This window comes from Somniosus microcephalus, chromosome 12 (genome assembly GCF_052327205.1).
Source record: "Somniosus microcephalus isolate GS21.2 chromosome 12, FLI_Smic_1.0, whole genome shotgun sequence".
Taxonomy (NCBI): Eukaryota; Metazoa; Chordata; class Chondrichthyes; order Squaliformes; family Somniosidae; genus Somniosus; species Somniosus microcephalus.
Genome location: NC_140998.1, coordinates 66,657,155 through 66,684,953, shown reverse-complemented (window position 1 = coordinate 66,684,953; position 27,799 = coordinate 66,657,155). Strand labels below are relative to the sequence as shown.

Sequence of the window (27,799 nt, the reverse complement as noted above, 5' to 3'; positions counted from 1 at the left end):
TATGATTGGGACAGGTTGGGTGATTAGGCAGATGTATGGCAGATGCAGTATAATGTGGATAAATGCGAGGTTATCCACTTTGGTGGCAAAAACAGGAAGGCAGATTATTATCTGAACGGCAATAGATTGGGAGAAGGGGAAGTGCAACGAGACCTGGGTGTCCTTGTGCACCAGTCGCTGAAGGTAAGCATGCAGGTGCAGCAGGCGGTTAAGGCGGCAAATGGTATGTTGGCCTTCATAGCTAGAGGATTCGAGTACAGGAGCAAGGATGTCTTGCTGCCGTTGTACAGGGCCTTAGTGAGACCACACCTTGAGTACTGTGTGCAGTTTTGGTCACCTTATCTGAGGAAGGATGTTCTTGCCATGGAGGGAGTGCAGCAAAGATTCACCAGACTGATACCTGGGATGGCAGGAATGACGTATGAGAAAAGATTGGGTCGATTGGGCTTATATTCGCTGGAGTTTAGAAGAATGAGAGGGGATCTCATTGAAACTTATAAAATTCTAACAGGACTAGACAGACTAGATGCAGGAAGGATGTTCCTGATGGCGGGGGCGTCCAGAACCAGGGGTCACAGTCTAAAGATAAGGGGTAAGCCATATAGAGTCATAGTCATAGAGTTATACAGCACAGAAAGAGGCCCTTTGACCCATCGTGTCTGCGCCGTCCATCAAGCCCTGTCCAATCTAATCCCATTTTCCAGCATTTGGTCCATAGCCTTGTATGCAATGGCATTTCAAGTGCTCATCCAAATGCTTCTTGAATGTTGTGAGGGTTCCTGCCTCTACCACCCTTTCAGGCAGTGAGTTCCAGACTCCAACCACCCTCTGGGGGAAAAAGTTCCTCCTCAAATCCCCTCTAAACCTCCTGCCCCTTACCTTGAATCTATGCCCCCTTGTTATTGACCCCCCTACTAAGGGGAAAAGTTCCTCTTTATCTACCCTATCTATGCCCCTCATCATTTTGTACACCTCAATCAGGTCCCCCCTCAGCCTTCTTTGCTCCAAGGAAAACAACCCCAGCCTGTTTAGTCTTTCTTCATAGCTGAGGCGCTCCATCCCAGGTAACATCCCGGTGAATCTTCTCTGCACCCTCTCCAAAGCAATCACATCCTTCCTATAGTGAGGCGACCAGAACTGCACACAGTACTCCAGCTGTGGCCTTACCAGCGTTTTGTACAGCTCCATCATAACCTCCCTGTTCTTATATTCTATGCCTCGGCTAATGAAGGCAAGTATCCCATATGCCTTTTTAACCACCTTATCTACCTGATCCGCTGCCTTCAGGGATCTATGTACATGTACACCAAGGTCCCTCTGACCCTCTGTACTTCCTAGGGTCCTACCACTCATTGTGTATTCCCTTGCCTTATTTGTCCGTCCAAAATGCATCACCTCGCACTTTTCAGGGTTAAATTCCATTTGCCACTTTTCCGCCCATCTGACCAACCCGTTTATATCGTCCTGTAGCCTGAGGCTTTCCTCCTCGCAATTTACCACCCCACCAATTTTCGTGTCATCTGCGAACTTACTGATCATACCTTTTACATTCTCATCCAAATCATTTATGTAGATCACAAACAACAAGGGACCCAGCACCGATCCCCGAGGTACCCCACTGGACACAGGCTTCCAGTCACAAAAGCAACCTTCGACCATCACCCTCTGCCTCCTGCCACTCAGCCAGTTTAGGATCCAACGTGCCAAGGCACCCTGGATCCCATGGGCTCTTACCTTCTTGACCAGTCTCCTATGCGGGACTTTGTCAAAAGCCTTACTGAAGTCCATGTATACCACATCCACAGCATTTCCCTCATCCACACACCTTTAGGCAGAGATGAAGAGGAATTTCTTCACCCAGAGAGTGGTGAACCTGTGGAATTCTCTACCACAGAAGGCAGTAGAGGCCAATTCATAAAATATATTCAAGAAGGAGTTAGATATATTTCTTAAGGCTAAAGGGATCAAGGAATATGGAGAGAAAGCAGGGACAGGGTACTGAATTTGGATGATCAGTCATGATCTCATTAAATGGCAGAGCAGGCTCGAGGGGCCGAATGGCCTACTTCTGCTCCTATCTTCTATGTTTATCTTTTATTCTAACAGGTTATCTTCAATTTCCTGCAATAGTACAACACAACATTTCAACTATTTAATTACATTTCCTTGGAAGTATTTCCTAGTTTCCTTAGATTTAATTTCAGGCGTAAGAAAAACCACTTAGTAAGATACAAAAATAAAACTGACCAGCGCGGTAACTGATTTTCTGTAATCTTGCAGTAAGCATGATCCTAACATCCATGTGACTCGCTGTTTCAACTCACCTCCCGTTCAAACTTTGACCGTTCTATCATTGTCCTCCTACTCCGCCCCAACTAAATTTAATACAGAATTTAGCAACAGGATCTCATCTTACTTCTGGAGACTCTTCAACCTTCTGGCCTGAACACTGACTTAAAAAACTTCAGACCTGAGCTGTCCTGCCAGTTTTCCTGCTGATTTCTACCACTCATATTCCATGGCATTCCCTTCCATTTTGGGAAGCCACTTACTCATCTTACCTGACAAAACAACATTTGCATAGAATGCAAACACACTTAACATCTGTTTAGAGTCTATTAAATCCATTAGCTGCCTATCTGAATGTAGTTACAAAATTCGTACTTGATATTAATTTGTTGTTCTTCACTCCACTCTATGTTTCAATTGGTTCTATAGAAGTCAGTGAATATTTAAAGCCTGGTCTGCAGTTTTACTCTCTCATGCAATATATTCATAAAGTACAGCTTATCCTTTTTAAAGCAAACACTTAGTGATTGTCTGCAGCCAGCCAGAATGTTTGAAATTATTTCAAGATTGCTTTAGTTCCATTGTGTAAGAACTCTATAGGCCAGTCAGAAGCAATCACAGAAAGGCCTGTCTTTAAAATATTGTATTAAACTTAAGTTTAAAAATAAGTTAACAGCAGCCAAAGTACTTGTGATGGTCAGTTTCATTTGCTTCCAGAATATTGCATTGTTATTTTGCACTGAAAGTCTTTTTTGGCTAATTTTATTTATTTAAATTTAGCAGCTAATACCACCCACTATTGTATAAATTTTGCAGTGTTGACATACATAGATACAAACAATTTTGCATCTGTCACACGAAGACATCTTTAGACATACGACTCAGAATATAGCGATTCGACATTTATTTTTTAAGATTATAAACCGTTTAACCGACAGCCTCCTGCCTACAATCTAACATTTGTTAAACACATGTTTTACCAGCAGCTTATTTTGTAAACAGTTCAGCCTCTCACTACCACTTAAACTGACGGCTCTGAGTCCTGTATCCTAAGCCGGCCCTGCGATAACGCTTTGTCGATCCCACTTATCCAGGCGCCCATTCTTGTTCCTCCCGCGAACGCACACACGCCTAAGGCCTAAGTGGGTGATGTGCTCCCCATGCTTGTCACACAGACTCCCATCACCACTTACAGTGTTCCCAGTCCGACCCTTCGAACCTCACACCATCATAGGCTCTCCTTCCCCGCCCCAGCTGCCATATTGCATCTGACGCGAAACCCCTTCGGATTCGGAGTCACCGCACACCGCGCAGCTCCTCGACACCTGTCACTCAACGCCCACTCCGCCAATCAAAGCTCCGTCTGTCATATCGTCACTGGGCCGCTCCACCAATCAGAGCTCTGTCTGTCTACGTCATCATTGGACCAATCATTACTCCACCTATCTTAAGCGTCACTGAACCTCTCCACCAATCAAAGCTCCGCCTATCTTCATCATCGCTGGACCTCGCCACCAATCATAACTCCGCCTATCTTCATTGTCACTGAACCGCTCCACCAATCAAAACTCCGTCTGACTACTTCGTCACTGGGCCGCTCCACCAATCATAACTCCGCCTGTCTTCAGCCTCACTGGACCTCTGCACCAATCGGCTTCCGGTTCTTACCTTTCTATTGGTAGCTCCGCCAATGAGACACGATTGAACGCCACCCACAATTAGGCTTTACAACCAATCAGCTTCAATCAGCCATTCCTCCAATCAAACCCCGCTATTCAGTTCAACTAACAAATGGAGCCGGAAGTGATTATTGCGTATTTGTGGGCCGCCCCAGGCAAGGCGGCAGAGTGATCGGTTATTGTGGACTGCAGTACCTGCAATCCTTTGAAACAGCGCAGATGTGGTGAAAATGGAAGGTATGAAATTTGCTAAGCTTTCGTACGACTTTTTAGGGTTTATTTAGAAAGACTTACGATGTGTCACATATCAAGATGCTTGGCATGCAGTGACCTATTTTGAAATACAGTGAGTAATTACAACTGTTTTATTTTGGAGGATACAAAGAATATTTGATTAACCTCAATTTTTTTGCGTAAAAAATTATATCCGAGGCAATGTGTCTTCATTGGAAGTAAACTGTAAAATAGGCAGATAAGACCAGCTACCACACATGCCAGGCTCCCTCCGGCTGCTTAAGGAATGGTATCCCGAAATCTCAGAGAAGCCAGAAGGGCAAATTCTAGACCTGGCCAAAAATCCACCCTTATTGACAAAATGTGCTAAGAAAAGTGCAAGATATTACCCAGCTGTTAAGCTGAACCCAGCACGTTGCTTAAGGGAACTCTCTATATAGACCCTATTAAACTCCTGTGATAAGGTTGTTACCCCAGCCTGAAATTATGAACATATTATTATGGTTGTCCTCAGGCCACACTTGTTGAACATTTGTCTCAAATATGATATATTGTTAAGATAATGCAAAAAGCTGACTGTTTCTGAAATAACTTGTAAAAATACTAAAGAGCCACATGAGTTTGGATGATCAGCCATGATCTCATTGAATGGTGGAGCAGGCTCGAGGGGCCGAATGGCCTACTCTTGCTCCTATCTTCTATGTTTCTATATTTCTAAGATGCCATCCCTCTCCCTGGTAACTGTCAAGAGGCTGAACCAGACCGTTTGGAACCATGGTGTCATATTTGACCCAGAGCTGAGCTTCCGATCACCAAGTCCGTCTACTTGCACATCTGTAATATCACCTAACTCTACTGCTGAAACCTTCATCCAATGACACCTACTTTTATTTATATAGCGCCTTTAATGTAGTAAAACATCCCAAGGTGCTTCACAGGAGCATTTATAAAACAAAATTTGACACCAAGCCACATAAGGACATATTGGGAAGGTGACCAAAAGCTTAGCCAAAGAGCTGATTTTAAGGAGCTTTTTAAAGGAGGAAAGAGAGATAGAAAGAAAGACTTTCATTTTTATAGTGCCTTTCACGACCACCAGACGTCCCAAAGCACTTTACAGCCAATGAAGTAGTTTTTGAAGTGTAGTCACTGTTGTAATGTAGGAAACGCGGCAGCCAACTTGTACTCAGCAAGCTCTCACAAACAGCAATGTGATAGTGCCTAGATAACCTGTTTTTTATGTTGATTGAGGGATTAATATTGGACAGGACACCGGGGATAACTCCCCGGTCATCTTCAAAATAGTGCCATGGGATCTTTTACGTCCACCTGAGAGGTGGCACCTCTGACAGTGCAGCACTCCCTCAGCACTGGAGTGACAGCCTAGATTTTTTTGTGCTCCAGTCTCTGGAGTGGGACTTGAACCCACAACCTTCTGACTATGATTAGATAGATAAGAATGGTACCAGGCAAGTGCAGTCCTACTCAGCTGGACAACGGTGGAGAGATGTTGAAGGAGGATGGAGTAGTCAACCGTGTCAAAGGCTGCAGACAGGTCGAGAAAGACGAGGAGGGATAGTTTACCTTTGTGACAGTCACATAGGATGTCATTTGTGACTTTGATAAGAGCTGTTTCAGTACTGTGGCAGGGGCAGAAACCTGATTGGAGGGATTCAAACATGAAGTTGCGGGAAAGATGGGCATAGATTTGGAAGGCGACAACACGTTCAAGGGCTTTGGTGAGGAAAGGGAGGTTGGAGGTGGGGTGGTAGTTTGCAAGGATGGAGGAGTCAAGTGTGGATTTTTTGAGGAGGTGGGTGATGGTGGCAGATTTGAATGAGAGGGGGACAGTACCTGAGGAGAGAGAACCATTAACAATATCAGCTAACATGGGAGCCAGGAAGGGAAGTTGGGTGGTCTGCAGTTTAATGGGAATAGGGTCGAGGGAGCAGGAAGTGGGTCTCATGGACAAGATGAGCATGGGGGAGATAGGAGAGGAAATAGGGAAAGACGTGAGTTCAGGGCTAGGGCAGGGGGTAACCTTTAGAAGTTTGGCCCAGTGGGCTAGGGGAGGAAAGGCAGTGGCAGAGGCAGCTGATCAGCTGCAGGGGAGAGGGATTTAAGAAGATGGTTAGCAGTGGAGAATAGAAGCCAGGGCTTATCTTTGCATTCCAGAATGATCCTGGAATAGTGAGCAGTTTTGGCAGACAGGAGTAGGACCCGACAATGCTTTGTGGTCCAGCCGGATCTGGCAGTGACTGGCTAAACCAGTTGAATGCCATATCCGCTAAAGTCTGCGTCCCTTTGACTTAAGGGAGCAGAAATAAGGGTCGTACCGGGGGAGCAGCCATGGTGAGAGAGAGTCAAGTTTTTATTGGGAACTACGGCACCAAAGGTGGAGGTGAGGTTGTGGTTGAGCAGATCGGTTTCTGCAGAAATGTTGTGAATGGAGGGCAAGGGCTGGACAGTTGGGATTTTGAAAGTGCAGTTCTAAGTGATTTGGGAGTTTTTTTTCAGGGGCGGACACAGAAGGAAGTAAGGTTGAGAGGAGGGTGTGGGTGAAGAACGATACAAGGAAGTGATCAGAGATGGCCTTATCTGTGATTGACATGATGGGAGTAGTGAGGTCACGTGAGATAGCAAGGTCGAGGGGGTGGCCATGAACATGGGTAGGGCAGTTTTTAATGGAAGGAGAGATTAAGGGAGGATAGGAGGACAGTGAACTCCGAGGAGAGGGCATGATTTGCTATGAAGGTTGAAATCACCGAGGATGAGAAGTTGCTCGGTGCTGAGGGAGGAAAGTGGTGAAAATATGAGAAAATTGGCATGGTCTTTGGGTGGGTGGTAGAGAATGAGAATTTTAAATGAGGCAAGAAGGATGGAACAAGGTGAGTTGCTCAAAGGAGGAGAAAGTCTGAGGAGGTGGGTAACAGACCAAGGTGTGATTTGGTGATAAGAGCCACACTGCCACTGTGATGGTCTGGGCAGTGCAAGTGGTGGAAGGTATAGACAGGCGGGGAGGCTTCATTTAGGCCGAAGGTGTCAATCAACACTCAGCCAGGTTTCCGTCAAGGCCACAATGTCGATACAATCATCCGCAGTAAGCTCATGGATGGCAAGGGCCTTGTTCACAAGTGAACGGACATTCTGGAGGGAGATGTGGAGAGGGGCGATGATAGCTGATCCACTGCCAACGTCCACAGGGTCAGCACTGGGAGGGATGAGTTGGACGGGGAGAAGATTGGCAAGATTAGCCCCCAGTGGGAGCCCTGGGTGGGAAGGTCGGCGAGAGAGCAGGATGGGGCAGTTGGGGTTGCTGCTCGTAAGGAGGCAGCGACGAGTGCCTCGATATGCCCTTCGTAGGATGCCAAGAGAGGCACAGTGGGAAGCTGTAGGCTTATCTATGAGGGCTTCAAGCCTGGGACGGCAGCAGGAGAGTAGGATGGTTGAGGAGTCATCGCCTGACATCACCCGACCCCCGGGACCAGCGTGGCGTCCTTCCCCAGCCGGAAGTCGACGCAGACCGCGCAGGGAACGCAAGCAGAAGCGGGGTAAGAGGGCCGGTATCCAAAACAGGCTGAAGAGGGCCCCACACAAACCCTCCCTCCCAAGTATTTTCCTGGCCAACGTCAGGTCACTGGAAAACAAAATGGATGAGATCAAACTGGATCTCTCCACACAGAAAAGGACAAAGGACTGCTGCGCCATGATCTTCACAGAGACCTGGCTGAACAACGGCATCCCTGACACCACCATCCAACTAGAAGGACGCACAGTCTTCCGCGCCGACAGAACTGCAGGCTCCGGTAAGAGCAAGGGAGGCAGTTTGTGCATTTACACTAACAATGCCTGGTGCACTAACACTGACATAATCGATAGATCCTGCTCGGCTGATTTAGAATTCCTCATGGTAAGGTGCAGACCCTTCTACCTGCCTCGGGAATTCACGGCTGTTATCATCACTGCGGTCTACATCCCACCACACGCTAATGCCAAACTAGCACTGAAGGACCTCTACAGGGCCATCAGCGAACAACAAACTGCGCACCCAGACGGAGCTTTTATCGTTGCGGGGGACTTCAATCACATAAACCTAAAAACTGTACTACCGAAATTCCACCAGAATGTTTCCTGCCCCACGAGGGGAGAACACCCTGGATCAAGTCTACACGAGCATTGTAGACGCTTATAAGGCCATTCCCTGCCCCCACCTTGGGAAGTCTGACCACCTCTCCCTGTTTCTAGCCCCGGCATACAAACCGCTCATCAAAAGAGGGAGAACATCAGTGAGAGCAGTGAAAGTATGGCCAGAGGGGGCAGTATCGGAGCTTCAGGATTGCTTCGAACGCACTGATTGATTGGGGCATGTTTGCCCATACTGACATCGAGGAATACGCATCCACAGTGCTATTCTACATTAACAGCTGCGTCGAGGTCGTCACGACCCATAAAAATATCAGGACATACCCCAACCAGAAACCCTGGATGAACGGAGAGGTCCGCTCGCTGTTGAAAGCACGCGACGCAGCATTTAAATCTGGCGACGCGGCGGCTTACAGTGCAGCTAGGACCAACCTAAAAAAGGGGATCAGGACTGCCAAAAGGAAACGGACACTGCGGATAGAGGATCACTTCCGCAACAACTCGGACCCCCGGCGCATGTGGCAAGGCATCCAGTCCATCACTGACTACAAGGGCAAAAACACCAGCCCCCCGGTTAGCGATGCCTCCCTTCCGGAGGAGCTTAACAACTTCTACGCTCGCTTCGACAGGGACAACAGGGAGCCGCCTACCGAAGCCTTGCCACCCCCGGAAGACCAGGTGCTCACTCTGTCGACCTCTGACGTAAGGGGTGCTCTACGTGGAGTGAACACACGTAAGGCTGCTGGACCTGATAGCAACCCTGGACGGGTACTCAAAGAATGTGATCAGCTGGCTGATGTCTTCACCGCCATCTTCAATCTGTCATTGGCCCAGGCAGTAGTCCCTACATGCTTCAAGACCGCTACCATTATTCCTGTGCCAAAACAAACGGCTGTGACGTGCCTGAACGACTATCGACCTGTCGCACACTCACCCATCATAATGAAGTGTTTCGAGAGACTGGTCCTGGCTCACATCAAAGCCAGTGTTCCCGCCTCTCTTGACCAACACCAGTTTGCCTATCGTGCAAACAGATCAACGGAGGATGCAATCACAACTGCTCTACACTCGGCTCTGAATCACCTTAGATGGTAAGGAGACCTACATCAGAATGCTGTTCATAGACTACAGCTCAGCATTCAACACTATCGTCCCCAACGAGCTGGCCTCCAAACTCTTGGCCTGAACACTTCCCTCTGCAACTGGACCCTGGACTTCCTAACAAACAGACCCCAGTCTGTCAAATTAGGTAACCACACCTTCCCCCCCCCCCCCCCCCGACCCTAAACACGGGGGCCCCACAACGATGTGTGCTGAGCCCCCTCCGCTACTCCCTCTTCACCCACGACTGTGTGGCTGTTCATGGTTCCAACACCATCATCAAGTTTGCGGATGACACCACGGTAGTAGGCCAGATCACCAACAACGATGAGTCAGCCTACAGGGAGGAGGTCCAGCATCTCGTGAAGTGGTGCGCCAATAACAACCTGGCCCTTAACATCAAGAAAACCAAAGAAATCATTGTGGACTTCAGGAAGTCTAAAGGCGGAAGTCACACCCCCATCCACATCAATGGGGCTGTGGTGGAAAGGGTGGACAGCTTTAAGTTCCTCGGAGTCCACATCACAGAAGACCTCTCCTGGTCCCTCAATACCTCCTCTCTGGTGAAGAAGGCCCAGCAGCGCCTATATTTCCTAAGGAGGCTGAAGGGATGTAACCTGTCACCCCTGATCCTCTCTAACTTTTACTGCTGCACAATAGAGAGCATCCTGACGCACTGTATCACAGTATGGTATGGCAGCTGTAGCTACTATGACCGGAAAGCCCTGCAGCGGGTAGTCAAAACTGCCCAACGCATTACCGGCACCCGGCTACCGACCATAGAGCACATATACCAGAAACGCTGTCTACAGAGGTCACGGTCCACCATCAAAGACCCTACCCACCCCAGCCACAGTCTGTTCGCCCTCCTGCCATCTGGGAGACGCTACAGATGCATTCGCACCCGTATGACCAGATTTAGGAACAGCTTCTTTCCCAGGGCTGTCATCCTACTGAACTCCACAAATAAACTCTAAAGCCTGCACATCTGCCAATGCACTTTATTATGGTTATGTTTATGTTAATGTATTACAAGCCAAATGTATGTTGAATGTTTAAATGTCTTAATCTAAATGTACACTCTCTCGGGAGCCGCAAGCCTACATTTCGTTGTACTGCACTTGTGCACTAACAATGACAATAAAAGTTGATTTGATTTGATTTGATTTTGAGTACTGAAGGGTTGGGGTAGGGATTTGGGAGGGCAGCGTACCCGAGAGCGGAGAAATGAAAGGAGGCATGACTACAGGAGAGAGGGGTCTAGGAGGGGTAGAGAGAAAATATTTTTTTTTTTTTTTTTTTTAAAAAGGGGGAGAAAAAAGTGGAAATAGAAGTGGTGAGCTCGGGTCTGGAGCGGCAGCTGAAATGTGCACGCGAATGGACACGGAAAAACTCAAGTTACATAGGCCTGGTTATGTAGCAATTATTAGGTTACATATATCCTGGTAGTAACGGAATAGATAGGAGAAAATAGGAGGGAGTCCAGAGTTAAAGTCAGAGGTCCCCTGGTGGGATAAAGTTGACGTAGGTAGGGTGGAGTCGGCCTGGAGCATCGATGAACTATTGTCCAAGATCGGAGACCAGTGTAGCGGGCGAGTGAAATCCAGAAGCTATTTGAAGGATAGGGTATCAGAGGATGGAGGTGTTTCCTTGAGAATGAAGATCCAGGAGATGTGTAGAATCGGTTGCGCGGCAGAAAGGTGATGGCGAAGTTGGAGGTCGCCATAAGATCCAGAAGCGGTGGAGTAATGTACTTCGGCCCAGGAGAGTGAAACACTAGCCAGGAAGCAGACTGTAGCTGAAGCTGAAAAACCAGTAGGCCAGTCACAGGCTCAGCAGCGAACAGCAGCGGTGGGGGAAGGGCTGTAAGCTGATCAACATTTCTTTAACATTTAAGCAACAGAGCTGCAGATCAGAGACACAGCAGCTGAGTCTTGTGGTGTAGTCCAGTGCAGAAGCATGGTCTTGATGTCCACAGAAGTCCAGAAATTTGCCTTCCAAATTTCTGAAGAGATCCAGGAGCTCAATGAGAAAAGCAGGGAGCTGGTATGGTAGGGGGACGGGCAGTGGTGGTTTAAACTAGCAGTTAACTTGGGGTAGTTAGGGCTAAAATGCACCCACTATTGGAGTCAGGGGAGCTTAAACAGTGGGAGAGAAAGGGCAGCGGATGGCTATGGATAGATGTGCATGTGCCTTTGTTATCTCTAGACTTGGCTATTGCAATGGTCTCCTGTCTGGCCTCCCATCTTCCACTCTCCCTAAACTTGAGCTCATCCAAAACTCTGCTGCCCGTATCCTAAGTCCCATTCACCCATCACCCCTGTGCTCGCTGACCTACATTGGCTCCCGTTCTGGCAGTGCATCAGTTTAAAATTCTCATCCTTGTCTTCAAATCCCTCCATGGCCTCTCCCCTTCCAATCTCTGTAACCTCCTCCAGCCCTACAACCCTTCGAGATCTCTGCGCTCCTCCAATTCTGGCCACTTGAGCATCCCCAATTTTAATCGCTCCACCATTGTCGGCTATGCTTTCAGCTGCCTAGGTCCAAAGCTCTGGAATTCCCTCCCTAAACCTCTCCACATCTCTACCTCTCCCCTCCTTAAAACCTACCTCTTTGACTAAGCTTTTGGTCATCTGTCCTAATATCTCCTTATGTGGCTCGGTGTCAAATTTTGTTTGATAACGCTCCTGTGAAGCGCCTTCGGATGTTAAAGGTGCTACATAAATGCAAGTTGTTCTATCTGTGAATACATCTGTGCAAAGCTAAGCATTAGGTTATTAATGGTAGCTCAGTTAAGATTTGCTGATTTCATAATATTTGGCTTGTCACAGAATTTTTAAAAAATCATTGATTTGTGTTTCTTTTTAATAGATACATGTACTAGTTCAGGCTTAATAACTCCAAGAAAAACAGACTCGACCAACAGTGCCAGAAAAATAAAGGACAATGCTGCAGACTGGCATAACTTCATACTGAAATGGGAAACGTTGAATGACACAGGATTCTCAATAGCAAATAAAATAGTTAACATTAAACTCAGCAACCAGTAAGCATTGTCTTTACAAAGTTTTACATCTACAATGTTAGCTATCAAATGTATTTAACTTTTTTTTAAAGCGCGTGTCCTCCCTGGCGGATTTATTCAAAATGAATTCCTTGCCTCATGCCTCTCTTCTATAACATTCCAGTTTAAGCTTTTGTGCTGTAAAGGCATAGTTATTATTGCATTGCAACAGTCTTTGGAAAACAACAAACATGACTTTTAACTAAAATTGTGAAAAATAATTTGTGGTAAACCACTGTTTGTATTCCACCGTGTACATGTCTGTACGTGCCTCGGCTGACTCCTCCCACGAGTCCAGGTATAAAGGTGACTGCTCCACAGTCCCTCTGTATTCTGGACTGGTCGACCACTCGAGGCACACCTTCATTCTCTTGTTAATAAAAGCCTGTTAGTTACTCGCTTAACCTCAGTCTTTGAGTGATTGATAGCGCATCAATTTTATTAACAAGATTTTTTATAATGGAGAAGATCCTCACACCAGCAAGCCTAGACTTAGACCATCGGGAGGCAGACGCATCCACCAAGTTTACTCACTGGCTTAGGTGCTTTGAAAAATTCCTGATCGCCTCCGCTGCAACGGTCAAATCGGATGAGGACAAACTGGATGTCCTGACCTCCAAAGTGAACCACCGAGCGTACTCGGTCATCCAGGACGCAACCTCGTACACGGCTGCTATCAAGCTCCTCAAGGACCAGTACACGCGCCCAGTGAACGAGGTGTACGCCAGGCACCTCCCGGGGAGTCGTAAACAACAACCTGGGAATCGACCGAGGAATACCTTCAGGCACTGTCTGTGCTTGGCTGGGCCTGTGGTTGTAAGGATGTAAAGGCCGCCGTGTACACAGAGGAACTTATCCGGGACGCTTTTGTAGCGGGCCACCAGACAGCGACTGTTGGAGCAGAGTGACCTCGACCTCAACAAGGCCTCTGAACTCGCACTATCATTGGACGCAGCCTACCGGGGCATGGATGCCTACTCCTCTGCACCGTGGACGCCGCGGGGAACGACAGCCTGGGACATGGTAGGACCGTCTCATAGCGCCGTGCCACATCCCAGCAACGGCCCATCTACCGCAGCAGTGTCCCAAGGCCAGAAATGCTACTTCTGTGGCCAGGCCAAACACCCCAGAGCGCGCTGCCCGGCGAAAAATGCGATCTGCTCGGGCTGCGGGAAGAAGGGACACTACGCTAGCGTCTGCAGGGCCAAAGCCACCCCGAACCCCAGCAGCGCCGCGTGCGGGCCGTCATCTTGGGCCTCCCCAGCCATGTGCGAACCACCGGAACAGCAGCCATTTTGGACGCCTCCAGCCACATGGGGATCATGGACGCCGCCATCTTGGACGCCAGCCGGGACGCAGCAGGCCCCCAACACCGCCTCAGCTGATACCCGCAACGACACACCGACCCCTACGCTGGCCTCCGTGACGCTGGACCAAGCGAGACCGCACCAACTGGCCCGGTCCACAATGGACATTTAAGGTAAATGGTCACGAAACAATCTGCCTTTTTGACTCCGGGAGCACAGAGCTTCATCCACCCCGACACAGTGCGGCGTTGCTCTCTCCCAGTCCTGCCTGCGCACCAGCGGATTTCTATGGCCTCCGAGTCCCAGTCGGCGGACATTGGCGGCTACTGCGTGGTGACACTCTTAGTAGACGGGACTGTGTACGATAATTTTAAACTTCTGGTCCTACCCCACCTCTGCGCTGCCGTTCTACTGGGGTTAGATTTTCAGTGCCACCTTAAAAGTGTTACGATGGCGTACGGTGGACCCCTCCCCACCCCCCCCCCCCCACTCACAGTCCGCAGCCTCCAAATTGCCCGCCGCGCACCAGGTGCAACCTCTCCACACTCAGTCACCACCCCCCCCCCCCCCCCCCGTTTGCTAACCTCACCCCCGACTGTAAGCCCATCGCCACAAAGAGCAGGCGATACAGGGCCGGGGACAGGGTTTTCATTAAAACCGAAGTGGAGCGGCTCCTGAAGGAGGAGGGAATTATTGAGGGCAGCACCAGCCCCTGGCGAGCCCAGGTTGTGGTTGTTAAGACCAGCGAGAAGCAGCGCCTGGTCATCCCCCACGATCCAATAGCCAACCCCAGCAGACGGCACGCCTGGGCCCCGCGACCCACTCGGACTACACACCAGTGCCCCAGCCTACGCGGGACTCGACGCCGGAAGCTTCACTACCCCTGCCGTCGCCACGTCGATCACAGCGGCAGACAAGACCTCCGGAGAGACTCCAATACACAAACTTTTAATACACTTCACCCCGCCGGACTCATTTTTAAACAAGGGGTGAATGTGGTAAACCACTGTTTGTATTCCACCGTGTACATGTCTGTACATGCCTCGGCTGACTCCTCCCACGAGTCCAGGTATAAAGGTGACTGCTCCACAGTCCCTCTGTATTCTGGACTGGTCGACCACTCGAGGCACACCTTCATTCTCTCTCTTGTTAATAAAAGCCTGTTAGTTACTCGCTTAACCTCAGTCTTTGAGTGATTAACATAGAAGATAGGAGTAGGCCATTCGGCCCTTCGAGCCTGCTCCGCCATTCAACGATCATAATTACATTATTATTAATAATCTAAATGTTGGCTGCCACTGGTAGCTAAAGTAAGATTTGGTTTGTTTCCTCAATCAAATTTTATGTCCTGGAATAAACAGGGCAATTTAATTAATAAGGAAACAACTGTGAGCAAACAAATCTATGTTATTTGATCATTCTCTTTTGGGAAGGACAGTGGTTGTTTTCATAATCAGAAAAGGCACTAATGAACTTTAATATCTGGTATTAAATCATAATGATAGCTATGATTTGTTAAAAAGCCTGAATCAATAATATTTTTGGGTAGCTAGGCATTCATGACCATAGGCAAGTGCGCTTTATGCCTCTTATTAAAAATTGAATCTGGGCAGATTTATTCCTTGTACATTTGTAGTGTTTATTATTCAGTTGTATTAAACAGAACATTTTGTCCACCATCTAAGTATTTTCCTTTTAAACTATTCATGATATTGACATTCTACATGTGTATTAATTTCTTTAGGAGAGAAAGTGAAACCAAGCTGGAAGCATTTGAAGAAGAGGACACTAGCTCTAATCATGGAAAGGCTAGCTTTCAGTATAACAAAGAACTGGAGGAATGTTGCACTGAGTTGCTCAATGTCCTTGACAAAATGGTATGAATTTGAATGAATGGAAAAACTTACTTTATCTTTACCAAAGTATGGTTGCAATTGGCCCAGTTGCTGTACTGGTAGAGCTCTGGCCTTCCAACAGAATGATCATTTAAATTAGTTTACCCACATTAGTAGACCACCTTCAGTTCTCCGTACAGCTACTGGAAAGAGTAGCATAGAGTGGAGTGCTCAGCTTGAGAATGAAAAATTGGACTGGGCAAAGTAGTCATCCTGCACAAGCGATCGCAGAGCAGCATCAGTGTTGGCTATGGGCCAATCCGATGCCTTAACCATCTCACTGCTTCGAGTAAGAAACAAGTTTTATATATATTTTTTTAAAAATAGGCTGAGGATGGTTCAGGCATCAAATTAGTGAATCTGGCTGGTGGCCATAATTCCGTACCCCTTGTGTGTCCAACTTTGGTTTCACATCAGAAACTACTGAATGGAGGTCAAGACAATTTTCTTCAGAGCAAAGCGGGGGGAAAAAAAAGAAGGAAATTACTCTGGGTTCTGCTCACGTCACTTTGGGTGGTTGGCGAGGGGTGGGAGGAAGAGAACATGGGCAACAAGAGTCTGTTTGGGATTGAGGTGGCTCCAAGGTTCCAAGTCTGTGGTAGACTTAGTAATTTGATACCTGAATCAGGCAGGTTTACAGTACTCCAACGCACTACTGATTGACCAACTGGCTCACTAATGGAACCTGGAGGGATGGACCTTTCATGGGCTGCGATTCTTCTCACTAACTTCCAGATAATCCTGCAAGCATATTGGCTAATGAGTAAACCTGGCTAGACAAGCAGTGGGAAAGTTGCTTGTGCTGATGGGCTGTATTTATTTTGCTGCCCTTAAGCCTTCTCCCAAATGATCTGTGCCTAAACTGTCTACACTTCATAAGTGCGGTGTGTCCCTAGGGATAAGAAATTGTTCCCTCCATATTGATCAATTGGGCTTCACAGATGCCACTAACACACAACCAGTATCTCTTTAAGGGGAGGTATATTATGGTTGCAGATAGGAGGGAACAAATCTGCTGAGGTTGTAAGAGCTGTAAAATAGCTGTAAGAGTTGTGGATCAGGCCCTCAGGTTCTCTCGTGCTGTTTTGGAGGCCCTGGCGTGGACAGGGGGGCGGGGATCCTGTCTCCCCTGGAGTGGGGGCAGAAAGCCCTCTAGACAACACCTCCATCGCCAGTGGGAAGAGGTGGCTGAGGCGCTCAATGCAAGGAGCTTAGCTCCCAGGACATAGCTGCAATACTGAAAGAACTTTAATGACCTCAGCAGAATTGTCAAGGTAAGAATCCTACCTCTCCTTTCAATGACACTCTGCTCGCACCTTCACCAGTTGTAGCCCCACTACTGGCAACACTCCCCAACCCGGTGTCCCTTCACTCTCCTATAATCACTGCACCATACCTCCTGCTCTCAGCACTATTGGAACCCTCACCTCCACAATTCACATCTTGCACACATCAGCACTATTCGACTATGAGCGGCACATTCTCAAAACAGCTTGCAATGTTGTCACTAACACTTTCTTGCAGGAGATGGTTTCACACAATAGGGGGCAGCCAATGCCTGCACATCCTATCCCCACTTGAGGATGTGCTGGACATCATGGCCCTCGTTCTCTTCTTGCATAGTTATGCAGCACGTGACCACTAATCTGGAAACTGTTAGAGCACCTCCTGAATGGTCTAGAAAGCAGAAGTGTTGCTTGAGCACACTAATGAACTCTCAATGATATTTCTGGTGGTGGCTTAGCTCTTTGGGGTTATAGCAGGTGTCTGACCTAAATTACAGCCTCCTTGGTGAAGCACAAGCGCCTCTCACATTGCTCGTTGAAGTATGAGAAGTCTCCCTGAAGACACTGGGTAAAGTCTCCTTTGCAGTGCCCTCCTCCTCCCTCTTGTCTGAAAGATAGACCTACAAGTCCACCCATGATTAGAATCAACTATTTCCAACAGACCGAAGTCCATCTCGGATGTAAAAAAAAATCCACTTTTTAAACAGAAAATAGCCTTAAAAAAAGCCCAGAAGTTAACTTGCAGTCTAAGAGGATAAACTAGCAACTAACCCATATGGAGGGGTGGGCCTTCTAAATGAGCACTCCTGTAGGCTCCTTGCTGACTATTAGAAGTATGAAATGCAGGTCAAGTTTATCCTGTGGCAAGTCAGGTACTGGGGCAGATCAATTTCACAAAAGGGTACTATAGCCAGCGGAGGACCTTTTATTTAAATGAGTTTCCTAAATAGTTTGTGCACGCTGGACACCTACGAAGTGGACCAATCCAATATAGCAGGTGATGTAGTATGGGATGAGTGCCATATTTGACCCGTAGGTGCCCATTTTACACTTGAATCTAATTTCTAGGCCACTATCTGGTCCTGTGCGAGGTGGCAGTAAAATGGTTGCAGGACTGGTCACTAGAGCATTGCTCAGCTGATGGATTTTTTCTGGACTACTGATGAAGCACAGCCACTCAGAACCAGATTCTGTTTCTGGCGTAGGGCAGAGGTGTGCCTGTTTGAAAAACCAACACTTGAATGATCTGGTAAATCAGATTATGCCAACCCTTTTTGCTGTGTTAGAAAAAGCTTTGCTTCACCATTTTGAAGCATGTAGTAGTAGAAGATACATAATTGGATTTGGGTGCATCAGTGGGATCAGTCCATATTTAATGCAGATCTTTAAATTGTGAAGTGGCAAAAACCTGAAAATGCGTCTACTGCAATCAGTAAATCACCAGAAATGCTTTATTTATTTTGTTTAAACTACCCAAAAAGCTGCATTGAGTTTTCAAAACCAAAATTGAATTTTTGAACATTTTATTGAACTAAGCTGTATATACCGGTGACCTTTTACATCACAGCAATGCTGAATATAGTGAAGACCGCTGCTTTTTAACAGGATGAGAAAATTGAGAATAAGATCTTGCATACAGCAAAATGGAAGTTCACTGTACCAAAATTACATTACAATGTTGCAGATTTGTTACAACAACTTGTATTTATATAGCACCTTTAACGTAGTAAAACAGCCCAAGGCGCTTCATGGGAGTATTGTCAAAAATTTGACACCTAGCCACAAACAAGAAATTAGGGCAGGTGACAGAGGTAGGTTTTAAGGAGAGTCTTAAAGGAGGAAAGAGAGGTAGCAAGGCAGAAAAGTTTAGGCAGGGAATTCCAGAGCTTAGGGCCTAGGCAACAGAAGGCACGGCCACCAAAAGTTGAGTGATTATAATCAGGGATGCTCAAGAGGCCAGAATTAGGAGTGCAGATATCGCAGCGGGTTATGGGGCTGAAGGAGATTAGAGATAGGGAGGGGCAAGGCCATGGAGGGATTTGAAAACAAGGATGAGAATTTTAAAATAGAGGTATTGCTTAACTGGGAGCCAATGTAGGTCAGCAAGCACAGGGGTGATTGCATCTACTGGAGGGAGAATTTCTTCTGGCAAAAATATTTCTGTAACACTTTTAAACTGAACCATTTTACACAGTGCCATTTACTAGGAGGGGATATAATTAACCAATTGGTCAGAAAATCTTGCATCCAGCTTTCTACTTGCCGCAGTGCAGTTTTGTATATTACTGTTTTGTTACATGTCGCCCTGATCTACCACAATGACCTGAGCTCAACTTTAGATATGTTTTTTGAAAAAGGCAATTTTTTAAAATTAAGACTTTATTACTCAGAATAAACTTGTACCTTGTGACAACTTTTATATAATTGAGAACTTTCCTAAGCTTCCTAGATAAACTAAACAAATGTAAGCAGTAAAGAAATGTTTTCAACATTTGTCTTACAAGTTGCATAGTTATCAAGCAGATATTTAAGTCAATTATTGCTAGTCAGGATAGTGAATGTATCCATGATCAGTAACTCTGAATTGTTTCATTGAGTACAATGGTATCCACTTAGAGGCCAATATGTAGCTTAAATGATACAATTCTTGCATAATCTTTTTCAGATCAAACTGGCATTAAAGATGGAGCGGTTATCTGCAACCATGAAAGGAATACATGAACTTGATACCTACCAATATGGTGAAACTGGAAGGGAAATACCCCTCTTTCACACATGGCCCACAAAATATTTCTGTAAGTATAATTTAATGTCAAATACAGAAATGTGCCACTCTTACTTTTATAATCAGGGTTCTCTCCATTGGAATAATAAATTGTAGAATAAGTCATTTGGATTCCTTACTACCTACATCCACTTCTCTCCTGTGAAAGGCACATTCTTTAGTATGAAGAATAGTAACTAAATTGCAAATTGTTGATTCATAGGAAGCTGGATATTATGCAATTCTAAAAAGGGAATTTTAGGCAATTAACATTTCTATTGAATTTGTAATTTAAATGAGTAATCTTACCCTATTTTAAGCGTGGCAAATGAGGCATATCCTGAGTGAATTTAGGGACTATTTAAAATTATTCTTCCCCCTAAGTGACTAACCCATCTCTGTTGAGTGTAGATATTAGAGTGCAATTTACTGTTTTAAAATTGTTCATCTTTTCACTTCTGTATTTTCTCCTACCTGTGCTCCAAAAGACATAGATCTCTTGTTGCAGTATAGTTCCATAAGAGCCATTGCCTTCCAGTAACTTGAAGTAGTTATTCATGAGATCCAGCTCATAATCAGCAGGCTAGTTGATGGGAAAGTTATAATTTAACCCAATACTGCCCTCCCCTGATGACCATGCCTACATACTTCCAGCATTAATTTAATTGCTCCATAGTGACCAGGTGCAGAAACCCACAGGCTTTCCCCACCCACCCAGAGGCATTGAGGCCAATTGTAGCACACCTAACATCACCCTGGCACAGACCAGGGACTTTAAAGTTCAGCTACTAATTGCTTTGACCAGCTGAATTATCAGAGGGAGATTATGTAATGGTTTAGTTGTTCAAAAGACTAACATAACTTTGAACTATAGTAGGCAAGTGCTTCAGCATTAATAGTTGGGAATTTAACTTTTGCATTTATGCACTAGACTGGAAATTATAAAGCTCTCCTGCTGTAGATTTAAAAAGCACAAGAGAATTTAAGAATCAGCAGGTTACTCATTTGTAACTGCTTTCTGTTTCAGATGAAATCTCAGTTCAGTTGTTGGAGATGTACAAGAAAGAACTACAGCTAAAGAGCTTAATTGTTCAAGAGATTGCCCACACCAGTAGCAGTGATCTTATGATGGTACAGCTGTCTGCCTGGCTATACCAGCCTTATATAGAAGAAAAGGCCAGACTTCTCATTGAAAGTATGCTATTAGAGACTGGGCACAGGGTTCTGTAACAAACACAATTGGAAAACATTTACATAATAACTGGTACTGAGAGACAAATTGGTGAATTGCTGCAAAACTTAAAAGCATGCATTTGTACAAAGTTAGACACTTTCACAGCTTAACCAGAGATTGATTGGGGGAATAGTTGAACATAACTTATATAAACAGCAAAAGAATCATTAGAAGTTTCACCCATTATCACATTTTGTGCTTTAAAAGTCGGGTAGAATCCAGTAAGACAATGATTATGACAAAAGGCAAAGAAAAAATATATTTATTTATTTCCTTTTTTAGAAACTTTGTTGAAATACTTATGCTGAAAAAATAATTTTGTTGAAATTATTAAACAATGGTCCTGAAAGATATCTGAAGTTGTATTTGTCTTGCACGCTCAAGATGAAACAAATACCAAAACTGCAAAAAAAAATTGTGGCAGCTTATTTTAAACTGTTCCATATATTGCTAGTGTTTAATGGAGCTTGATGGTAGAATTGTAAGTTTTCACCCTATTAAAACAGCAAAGCAGCTTTTCAAAATATATAAATATAGGAAGTCACACACCAGGTTATAGTCCAACAGCTTTATTTGAAATCACAAGCTTTCAGAGCGCTGCTCCTTCGTCAGGTGAAGTCACTTGATGAAGGAGCAGCGCTCCGAAAGCTTGTGATTTCAAAAAGCTGTTGGATTATAACCTGGTGTTGTGACTTCCTACATTTGTCCACCCCAGTCTAACACCGGCATCTCCACATCAAAATATATAGACCCATGTAGCCAAAAAAAGCACAAGTGCTCTACATTAAATTCTACAGCAAATATTTATAACCGTTTTTAACTGGTTCATAATACACTGTACAAACCACCTTTGGCCTGTTACAAAGTTGATCCTTGACAGAGAGCAGTTCCATTTTGTAATGACTTCCAACAAGTCAGTCAATTGATGACTTTAAGCAAGTGATGATTAACTGCCAATTCATCAATGAAGTTGTCAGATGACCACAACCTACCAATTGGAATGAAGATTACTGATGACATTTAACCACCCCATCAAATTAAGGCAACAAAACTGTCTGTCAAGATTACAATGTACTGATAATTCAAGCAAGACATTACAAAATACTTTATATCTGTATGTATATTATAATTAAAAATAGAATAAATTCCATTTTCTGCTTTTTCATATCAGTCTTTAAATAGTTTCATTATTTACAATAGTCAAATTACAGCTCTGATAAAGATTTGTTGTACACTGAAGAAACTGGAAACTGACATGCACAACACAGTTTTGATACATATTTGATGAACAGCCTACACAGGTAATGAGCTGATACTGTATGTACATAGCATAGTAATGTAACATTCCCATTTCCACATCCTCTCAAACCTATACAAAAGGACACCAAGTTTCACATTAAATGCATCACTCACACCAATTGTAGGAAAAAAGGAATGTGTATTGGGCACTATTTACAGCTTCATAGCCAAGAGGTTCAAGGGCTCACTTTAATCTTTGTTCTCTCCAAGTTTACATTTGGGTGATAACTAACATTACTCTAGCACTACTGACTGCAACTGTCCCATCTCAGAAAATCTGATCCTCCATTTAAACTTATGGATACAAGACTGCAAACCAAATGAAAGACAGCAGACTCTTCAACCCATGTTTTGCACTACAAAAGGGCAGCAGTTGGGAGTGGAACAAAGAGAAATGTAAATGATTGAAATGCAATGCTGAACTGTACTTAAGGAATTTACCATAAAGTAGCAAACTCCATACATCAACACTTGTCTACTAACCTGAATTGAAGATACAATGTAATTTTCTGATGGGATTCATAAAACTCAAAGTATAGCCCAAAAATGTGTTGGTGCCACACTATTTTTGTAAAATTTTACTCAAGGCAAAACCCAAGCATTTCAGAACTAATGTTCAACACTTCATCTTCAGTGCTAATCCTTGCTGCAGGCTTTTTTTTTTAAATCAAACTTTTGTAGCAGGTTATCTGATTAATTAAATGCTGGCATGTTCTCTGATTTAAGTCCAATTTCTTTGGCCGTGAGTTCTTAAAATGAGTAAGTGATCAAATTTGGTAACGTTAAATTTTCTACATCAGTGAAACAAATACAGAAAGTACACACCATTCTTGTACTTCAGAACGGTTTTCAAAACTGCAATTTAAACTCAATGTTTTAAATCAGAAGCTACCAAGTGCTTTCATGCAACTTTACAGGCCTTTTGCAAATTTAAAGGAATTAAAGATTTGTATCATTTACAACTGATATTTTGTAATCTAAACACATTTTAAGTACCAGTTTATTTTAACATTTTCCCGTTTTATTTGAGATGAATTACAAAGGTTAAATAATTAAGATTTTAGCAAAAATTTCAATTAGCAAAGCAACATCATGAGATTTATTATAAATTTTTCATGGAAGTACAATTAATCTTTTAATGGCAGTTTCAAAAATAGGCAGTAGAACATATACAAATACTATTTTGGCAAAATAGTCATCTCCAATAAGCAACAAGGAGTCGAAGGTAAAGATGCAGAAAAATAAAACATTCAAATTCAGTGCAGCAACATCACATTTTCTGGTCTATTGCAGTCACATCTATGTCCCAGAGTACAAACTTCAATAAATGTACCTGGATTCATTCAGTTTATGAAATTCACTCTTTCAAATACCTTGCCAGGCATATTGCAACATTCAGGGTAAACCACTCGAAACCTTACACCCACTTTTGTACCAGACTTTTTAGCTTGTGGGAGGATAAAGTTTAACACAAAATACATTGATAAATGTTCACTGTAACACAATAGGAAACAGAAAGTCTCAAGTTTCTTTTACAAAACTGAACAGCCCTATTTTTGTATTTTAGCAGTTTACTACACAAGAGCAAAGTTCCTTGTAGTTATTTTTGCTAATTTTTTGAGATGGGGGGGGTGGTCAGGACAGCCCAATTATTGTTCCACTTCAGTTTGTGTTTGTGAAACTAACAGGCCTTCACTCTGTCCTTCTGAATCCATTGCAAGAAGTGCTTCTACAGTTTCAAAGGGAACACCATCAGGTGTTCGTATGTGCATTGTAGTACCATCAGCATTAGTTACTATAACAATGCCTTCAGATGTCTGTGACACAACAGCCGTTCCTTCATGAGACACAATTAGTCCCTCGGAAGTTTGAATGAAGATCTGTTCATGTCCCTGAGCCAACAATTCCTGACTTCCAACAGGTAGTTGAAATTCTAATGCTCCATCTTCTGTCATTGTGCTTTCTAGAATATCTTCCGAACCCTCCTGATTTCTCTGATCAGCATTCTGTTCATCAAAGTGACCAATTATTTTACTTTGACTGGCGACTTGCAATCCATTCATCTCTTCAGAAGATACCTGACTATCAAGATCTACTTGAGTGGAGATGTCAGTTTCAAAAGTCTGTTCAGTTTGGTGCTGCTGTAAATGATTATTTTCAGTGCTACAAACCTGTACTATGGGCTCCACATCCCGAGACAGAGCCTTCTCAAGCTGCTGCATCTGGTCTGCTATGTCAGAATCATTGAGCTGCTCAGTCTGTTCCTGACTGCCAAGTGGATCCTGGCTGTCCATCTGATGCTGCAAATCCTGAATAGAGTTGCTTGTTTCAGAACTTTTTTGGTTGCCCTTAGCCATATCTGAAAGAAGTGAATTCTGACTGGTCATTTCATCCTCTGATTGCACTGTGGAGGTTAGTTCAGTATCATTCAGCTGCTCTGGCATATTTTGACTAGACAACTGTTCTTGAACCAATTCCTCTGCTGTAATATCTGTGTCCATAGCTAAAAAATCATCTTGCCCTTGAATAGTATTATTTAGGACTTCATTGTGTGGCTCCAACAGGGGGAGTTGAGTACTTGACAGGGTTACTTGAGTTACCTGATAACACAACTCCTCAGAAGTAGATTGTTCCACAGAACTGGAATTTTTCATGTTATTCCCAGAAAGTAACACTCCATCATCTGTATGCTTATCTACTACCTGAACAGCTGCTGGTCCATACATTGTATGTGTATCACAAACATTCAGCGCAGGGCATTCAGTTTGTTTCTGGCCTACAAAAAACACACACATTAGTGTAAGTAAACCAGTCAAATACAGTATACAATCTAATATAGCTGCATGTATACATAGACAACAAGAAAGTTCATACAACTGGAGTCACTATAATGACACATTGAATCTTCGATCACCATCTTTGCCACTCCCCACCCACCCAATAAAAATTCCAGTTTACCAAACTATTATTTGCTCCTTATTACATCTAACGACAGCCTATAACTGACCAAGAATGAAATGCTATGAAATACAGAAGCTAGAAATTTCACAAAACTACTTTCCTTCTATGTAAAAATGGCTTACTGAATTATGCCAGACTGGCCCAGGTCTACGAGGGCAAATGATTCCCTGGTTTGGTTTGAGAAGGAACTCCAATCACTAACATTTTTAAAGATGTAGCACATTTCTAAAAAATAGTAAATAAAAGAGGGGCACAGTACAGTGGGTTATAACACTGTTCATCTTCTGGGAAAATCTAACACGGTCTAATGTGCAAGGGTCCCAAGTGTAATTAGTTTGGGCTGCCTCAATCCAGCTCCTCGTAGGCACAAATCCCCAGTACAGCTGACTTTTTTTGGTATCAAATTGTCATTCTCCCTTAGGTGGTGTCATAAGGATGTGTCACTGATTTAGTAATGTGCTTCTGAGGATGGGATTAAGGCATATTATTTCTGCAGAGTGCGGGTGCTTTGTCTTGCATCTAATCTGACCGGGGAGCGCTCAATAATGACAATGGCGCAAAATGTAAGAGTGTTCATGTCCCGGCGAAGATTCTTTGAGAGATCAAAATGAAGTCATCCTATAACAAAAGCAAAATAGTGCGGATGCTGGAAATCAAATAAAAACAGAAAATGCTGGAAAAATTCAGATCAGGCAGCATCTATGGAGAGAAACAGGGTTAACGTTTCAGGTCGACGACCTTTCGTCATTCTGTTCTGTTTTTATTAAAGTCATCCTACAGTTGACGATAATAAAATGAAAACCAGTGAGCAACAGAAACGCCAATAGAGTAATTATTACAGAAATATTAAAAAGGTACAAGATGATATAAAGTGGGTGCTGATTAGAATAAAAGTTGTTAGGATAACAGAAATAAAAGGAGATTGTAATATAACTTTTTTTCTGTACTGAGATATCAGCTGTAACAAAATTTTGTTAAACATACAGATTTACGCACTGCAATTGTTCATCATGGAAACCATTACAGAAAACCAGAACTAAACCATGGAATATCTAAAAAATCTAAATAAAATAATTAAAATCTAACAAGAAATACTTGAGAACTGGAAGAGACAAATCAAAAAGTAGAAAAGGCTGGAGTTATAAATGGAAACCTCTGGGGAAAAAAAGTCAGCAGGCAAACTACTGTACGACAGATGGCCTATCCCCTTTACAACAAGAACTTGGATTTATATGGCGCCTTTAATGTAGTAAAACGTCCCAAGGTGTTTCACAGGAGCACCATCAAAAAAAAAATGACACCGAGCCATATAAGGAGATAGTAGAGCAGATGACCAAAAGCTTGATCAAAGAGGTAGATTTCAAGCAGCTTCTTAAAAAGGAGAGAGAGGGGGAAGAGAGGTTTAGGAAGGCGATTCCAGAGTTTAGGGCCCAGGCAGCTGAAAGTACGGCCACCCATAGTGGAGCGATTAAAATAAGGGATGCGCAAAAGGCCAGAGTTGGAGAAGGGCAGCTATCTCGGAGGCAACAACAGAAAATGCTGGAAAAACTCAGCAGGCCAGGCAACATCCGTGGAGAGAAATTAGAGTGACGTTTCGGGTCTAACCCTTTTTCAAACTGGAAAGGAAATAAAATAGATCGAAGGCAGGGCTGCGATAGAACAAAAGTAGTAAAAGAGACATTAAGGTATTCAAAAACCAGACGAGATGATAATAGGACAGTGGAGACAAAAGATGGCAAGATTAGGTGTGAAGTGTACTGGCAGGATGGGAGACAGCTGCTGTGTGGGAGAAAGAAAAAAAGGGGGGGGGGGGGGGAAGGGAAGATCCAAAAAAAAAGGGGTGGATAAAAAAATAAGTAAAAATGTAATAGGGGCCGAGGTTATGATCTGAAATTGTTGAACTCGATATTGAGTCCAGAAGGCTGCAGAGTGCCTAATCGGAAGATGATTTGCTGTTCCTCGAGTTTACGTTGAGCTTCCGTGGAACAATGCAAGAGGCCGAGGACAGTGAGGTCAGAGTGGGAATGGAGTGGTGAATTAAAATGACAGGCGACCGGAAGCTCGGGGTCACCCTTACGGACTGAACGGAGGTATTCCGCAAAGCGGTCACCCAATCTGCATTTGGTCTCCCCAATGTAGAGGAGACCGCATCGTGAGCAGCGAATACAGTATACTAGATTGCAAGAAGTACAAGTAAATCACTGTTTCACCTGGAAGGGGTGTTTGGGGCCCTGGACAGTGGGAAGGGGGGAGGTATAGGGGCAGGTGTTACATCTCCTGCGCTGGCACGGGAAGGTGCCAGGCGAAGGGGAAGGGCTGTTGGGGGTGATAGAGGAGTGGACTAGTGTGTCTCGGAGGGAGCGGTCCCTACGGAATGCTGAAAGGGGAGGGGAGGGGAAGATGCGTTTGGTGGTGGGATCACTTTGGAGGTAGCGGAAATGGCGGAGGAGGATCCGTTGGATGTGGAGGCTGGTGGGGTGAAAGGTGAGGACAAGGGGAACCCTATCGTGGTTCCGGGAGGGAGGGGCAGGGGTGAGGGCAGA

At 44.5% G+C, this 27,799-nt stretch overlaps 3 protein-coding genes across 3 annotated transcripts in view; 1 reads left to right on the top strand and 2 right to left on the bottom strand.

Moving 5' to 3' along the window:
- The window catches only part of tecpr2 (tectonin beta-propeller repeat containing 2), a 125,142-nt gene extending 121,516 nt beyond the window's left edge, over nt 1–3,626 (bottom strand). Inside the window, exon 1 of the mRNA XM_086003015.1 lies at nt 3,483–3,626. The gene's annotated coding sequence lies outside the window, so the exon portion shown is untranslated. The remainder of the gene's footprint in view (nt 1–3,482) is intronic.
- A 440-nt stretch (nt 3,627–4,066) lies between these two features.
- cinp (cyclin dependent kinase 2 interacting protein) lies at nt 4,067–23,015 on the top strand. Its single transcript, XM_086003017.1, has 5 exons — nt 4,067–4,205; nt 12,318–12,492; nt 15,562–15,694; nt 19,664–19,793; nt 20,790–23,015. The coding sequence occupies exons 1-5, from the start codon at nt 4,199–4,201 to the stop codon at nt 20,990–20,992; spliced, it is 648 nt and encodes a 215-aa protein (XP_085859143.1). The 5' UTR covers nt 4,067–4,198; the 3' UTR covers nt 20,993–23,015.
- Nucleotides 21,243–27,799, bottom strand: part of znf839 (zinc finger protein 839) — a 53,882-nt gene continuing 47,325 nt past the window's right edge. The window contains exon 8 of the mRNA XM_086003016.1: nt 21,243–25,071. Within this exon, the coding sequence (XP_085859142.1) occupies nt 23,945–25,071 (1,127 nt within the window). The 3' untranslated portion in view covers nt 21,243–23,944. The remainder of the gene's footprint in view (nt 25,072–27,799) is intronic.

Excerpts from the sequence above, each read along its gene's own strand:
- cinp (XM_086003017.1), top strand. Across the intron at positions 15,695-19,663 it reads TCAATGTCCTTGACAAAATG|ATCAAACTGGCATTAAAGAT; the intron begins GTATGAATTTGA and ends AATCTTTTTCAG. Across the intron at positions 19,794-20,789 it reads ATGGCCCACAAAATATTTCT|ATGAAATCTCAGTTCAGTTG; the intron begins GTAAGTATAATT and ends TTTCTGTTTCAG.